Source organism: Phaethon lepturus, unplaced genomic scaffold (genome assembly GCF_000687285.1).
Source record: "Phaethon lepturus isolate BGI_N335 unplaced genomic scaffold, ASM68728v1 scaffold15238, whole genome shotgun sequence".
NCBI lineage: Eukaryota > Metazoa > Chordata > Aves > Phaethontiformes > Phaethontidae > Phaethon > Phaethon lepturus.
This window is the reverse complement of record NW_010559827.1, coordinates 298-5,281: the sequence shown is the minus strand read 5'-3', so window position 1 is coordinate 5,281 and position 4,984 is coordinate 298. Positions and strand designations below refer to the sequence as shown.

The 4,984-nt window shown below is 41.4% G+C and overlaps 1 protein-coding gene across 1 annotated transcript; it reads right to left on the bottom strand.

The window, feature by feature from the left end:
- Nucleotides 1-319: 319 nt before the first annotated feature.
- Nucleotides 320-4,855, bottom strand: UMPS (uridine monophosphate synthetase; the record flags this gene model as incomplete). The annotated part of the gene is made up of 5 exons (XM_010293500.1): nucleotides 320-580; nucleotides 1,312-1,426; nucleotides 1,961-2,136; nucleotides 2,815-3,483; nucleotides 4,702-4,855. Coding segments are annotated over 5 exons (1,296 nt in total), but the record flags the coding sequence as incomplete, so codon positions are not given.
- Nucleotides 4,856-4,984: the final 129 nt, after the last annotated feature.

Here is a 4,984-nt window from a genome sequence, read left to right as displayed (position 1 = left end):
GAGTGGGGCAGCAGGTCAGGTCTGCAGGTGAAGTTTATTAAGAACAGTAAAACACTGTTTCCAGAGCCAGAAGGAAGTTGAGGGTGGGGAAAAGAAACAAAAGCAAGGACAGTCAACCAAAAACCCTTGGAGTGTTTTGTGCAACATTTTTCAGCCGAAAAAAGCTATTAAAGCTAAAAACTGGGCATGAAGTTTTGGGCTCATACATTCAAATATTAAAAAAAACTATGGCATGTACAACTTGATCTATATGTGTGTCATTAAAAATAACATGGTAACAGATTTTTCTCCAAAAGTGCAGTTTTCTCCTGGCTGAGGTGTCTATGTATTTAACTGGAAGTCCCACGATGATTGCAGCTCCATCATCTTTGTTTATTGTCTAGGGAAGTAGCCTGCTTTCAATCTTTGGCATGAATACCAAGTCTGCTGATATAGCTCTCCCAAGCTGCCTTCCTGTACCTCTCTGCTTCTTGAAGACAGTCTGAAGCTGACAAGATGCCACGTCCCACAATAATGATATCTGAACCTTTTTCACTAATAACTTTGTTGGGGCTTAGGTACTTCTGTCCAAGGTTATCACCTGAAATAGAGACACCACTTTTTTTAGTTCATACAAAACTATCTACTTAAAACTGTCAAAGAGGTGCTGGTACAGAGAACAGGTATGGTGTTCCAGCTCTCACCCTAACAATCTACAGACATAACACAAAACTAACAAATCCCCTATTACAGAGATCAAATTTGACAGAGCACTCCCTTCTTCACAACTTACCAAATCACAATAGATGGAACAGTTACGGAAAGCAGCACCAATCAGGATTACTGCAATTAAGGCTTAGTCTTCTTAAAACAGGCAAAACTCCCAAACATTCGTGTAAGCACTTGTGATTTCACTTCAGGTTTCATAAGAATTAAGCATTGCAGAGAAATATATCTCCCCTACCTGATTCAGTCAGTGTAAGACTTCCAATTCATTGATACTGCATCTGTATCAGTATCAACAAGTGTTATGACTTCTGTCTTTGTTAAAAATCTTTTCTCTATCCTACTGAGTAGTTGTACATCTAACTGAACACTGAGGACACTTCACTTTTTAAGGACTGTGCTTTATAGTGTTTATATATGCCTGCTGATTGCCTTTCAGAGCTCCCAGGGAAGGGATCAGTGTACCCAGACATACAGAAGGCAGCCCATATTGGCAAACAGACTCCTCCCACCAGAGAATCAGCAAACCCTCTTCAGAAGTCACTTTTGCACTGAAGGCTAGATCACTTTTTACAGACTGATTATAAATATTTCAGAAAAAGTTACCTCCAGTTTGCAGCTGCACCCCTGGAGTTAAGTGAAGAAATTCCGGTTTATTACTAACTCTAGATCCAGATATGAATCCAAAAACAAAATCCGGGTTGTCTTCAGCCATCTGTACCTGAAGATGAGTAAACAGGTAAAAGTGATATATCTAAAACTGGGCTTGACTAACAATCTGCTTCTCATCCATCCTTTGACACATTAAGCTGTTCAAGGCAGGGGTATGAAACACCTGTTCTTGCTTTATCAATATAAAGTCACCAAGAGCTGACTCACCCCTCACTGATGTTGCTGCACTTGCAGTCAGGAATATGAATGTTATGTTTCTTCCTATGTTATAAATAATACAATGAATGAATTTAAACTACTTAGAAATTTATTGCTTAAGAGAAGAAAAAAAAAGGGGGGGGGCTAATAGCAAATGTGGTATGTTTACTAGAATTCACAGTGAACTCTGACCACCTCACATGACTAGCCTACAGCTGCAACCTTTAAATACCACCCTGTCAAGATTCCCAAGTCTCCACAGAAAAAAAACCTGTAATAGTTAAGAGCTGGAGAGACTTTTGGAAGTGCAAATACTAGAAGCACACAAAATCTCTCGGTCACAGCACTTTACAAGCTTTATCCTGAAACAAGACTGCCTACTTACCGCAGCTTTTGTGTATTCACCTGTTGCAAGTGACCCTTGGGAACTCATCTCAGCAATCAGAAGACAGCCACGCTGGAGAGGAAGACCTACTTCCTTCAGACCTTTCACAACTCCAGAGCCTGGAACCACGTGGGCATTAACAATGTCTGACCAGGATGCGATTCTGAACACACCACCTAAGAACATGGATAGGAAGACATAGGCAAAGTGTCATTAGAAATGTATTAAGCAGGAAACACAAGTCAAACAAAACAAGCTGCATGCTAAATCATTCGCATTTTAAAAGACAGTTTTACTACTGAAGCTTTACAGTTACAAGTTCAGTCTCAGACAGTCCTGATAGTTGTCTAACTACAAAGTGTAATCTCTGTTTTACTTTTCATAAACACTTCTTAGTATCTTGCCTTTAATATTAATTGAGGCATTTATGGTAACCTAAAAATCCACTGTCACAGGTGCTACCTTTCAGTACAGCATACACATCATATGGACGTAAGGATCAGAAAAAAAGGTTTCTACAGTTCAGATGCAATATCAAATGAAAGCTGTAGAACGAGCACATGAGCATACAACAGCAGGCTGCCTTAAGAAGCCACGATGCATTTTCTCATGGCAAACACCTATTCAAAAGTACTTACTGAGCACAACCACAGATTCATAAAAAGGTTTAGGTTGGAGGAGGCCTCTGGAGGTCACGCCCTCTCAGCAGGGTTAACTTCAAAGATAGATCAGGTTGCTCAGGGGCTTGTCCCCTTGAGTCTTCTCCAAGGCTGGAGATTCCACAATCTCTCCTGGCAACTGTGCCAGCACTGCAATCACACACACCAACAGCAACACCAGTTGATGATAATCACCTTCGTATTGATGTTTCACTGTGTTTCCAATGTCTGCAAATTTCCTGTCTTCAAAAATCAAGAATTCATGTTGATCTGCAAGTGTTCTCAACTCTTTTACTACCTCTTGGGTGAAATCATTCAGGATGTCTATATGAGTCTTCAGGACACAAATGCTGGGGCCCAGGATGGCAGCTAACTGCAGCAGCTCTTTGGAGCTGGTGACATCAGCAGAAAGGCACAAGTTCGTTTGCTTCTTTTCCATGAGCACAAGAAGCCTGGCTGCAATAGGATGTACCCCTGGCAGCTTGGCACGAGCGCTGAAGCTCAGCTCTTTACAGAGTCTCTTCATGGGTGCGGGGCCGTTCTGGGCCACTGGCTCAAACATATTTCCCTGAATGAATTTCTTCACCTTTTCAACCATCTCAGCTGCCACTTCTCCCTGCTGCTGGAGAACCTCCAACACCCCGGGCAAGGTGCACACAGAGTGCAGGCGAATTCCACGTTCCTCTAACCTGGCCTTCCCACCCTGCTCCCTGTCCAACAGCACTACAGCATCCGTGACTTTTAATCCTTCTTTCTGAAGAACTTCTGCAGTTTCCAGTACACTAGATCCACTTGTTACCACATCTTCAATGATCAAGCATGTTTCTCCTGGATTAATGGTGCCTTCTACCAGCCGCTTAGTACCTTAAAAATAAAAGGCAAACACTCTACTAAATGAAGAAAGTTTAAAAGACCCCAAAAAAACTTAGAAGTACCAAAACTTTAACTTGCTAGGCTAACATAAAGATCATATTTGTTCCACATACAAGCATACATTGCAGCATAACCTGAAGTCCAACGGAATTCGAGAATAGGAATTTCACATTCACTGTCAGTATGAAGAGGTAATTAGTTATTACCTGACACCACAGTTCTTACCACAGCTCAGTCACTGACTCATAATTCAATTGATAAGGACTGTTACTTCTCCAAGTTAAGAAAATACTTTTTTATGTTTCCAGAAGTTACGTTCTATTAACAAAACTGACATATAGTTAACTGCACAAATTTAAATCTTTGGATAAGATGACTACAGAAGTTTATTATTGCCATGAACTGAATGCTCAGAATTACAAAACTATATTCTCCAGTTATTTAAAACATCTTTAAATAAGCCAAGTTACTAGTACTCTTCAGCATATTTCCTATTTTCCACAGGCAGTATTCTGTGCTTAATATGCCTGTTAGAACAATTAGGAGTAAAGCCCCAAATGCCTTTGCCCTAACCAACAACAGGCACAAGTCCATGAAAGGCCCCCTGAGGGGCAATAACAAAGGATGCCTAGTTTTCCCAGGAAGCAGCAAGCAGCAGAACATTATGCAGCGAGTACGGTGCTCAGACCATGATAGCCTAGAGTACAGCTTTACAATCCACGTGACACCAGAAAACTTGTGCCAGGCAGTTAACTGCTATCACAATTGACTTGTCCTTCACAAGCAGGAAGAGGTTCTGTTTGGGGGTGAAATGTGGCACTGGTCTCAGCTTATGAGAGAAACTGAGTTATAAATCTTGGTTTCCGGAAGAGGCCAGTAACCCAGAACCATAGTAATGGTGCCAAGGAAAAAAAAACACTGCTGAAAAAAACAAAAAAAGCCCACAAGCAAAAATAAAGAACATCACCCCCTCCCAAGAATCTCCAATCCTACTACAGCAGGATTCAAGCTGCAGCCTAATCAGCAACCAGCTGGGAGAGCCTGATCAGGTCAGGATGCTGTGGGAGGTATGTTTTAGGGGGAAAAGGGGCTGCTTTTTGAACTGGAGTGGTAAACTTAAACTGCACATTACAAAGAACTACAAATATATAAATCCATTTTCCAAACAAGACAACAAGTAGACACAAATTCTTGATTTGAAGGTTTTACCATAGTCTTTTGCTTCCTTCCTCCGTATCAGCATTGGAATCTGATTTTCTGAGCAGATAATCGTGGCCAGCGGCAGTGCTGTGTAAGGAACGCCACACACACAGTCATACTCCAGACCAGCATCTTTGGCTCTTTGAAAGAGAAGATCTGCGACCTGAAAAGGAAGACCAAGCATTTTTTAAGAGTCAGACTGGTATGAACGTGACTAAACAAATGCATTGCCCAGGAAAGGAATGCAAGTGCATGAAAAACTCTGTCCTTTACACGATTTGACCGCCGCTGT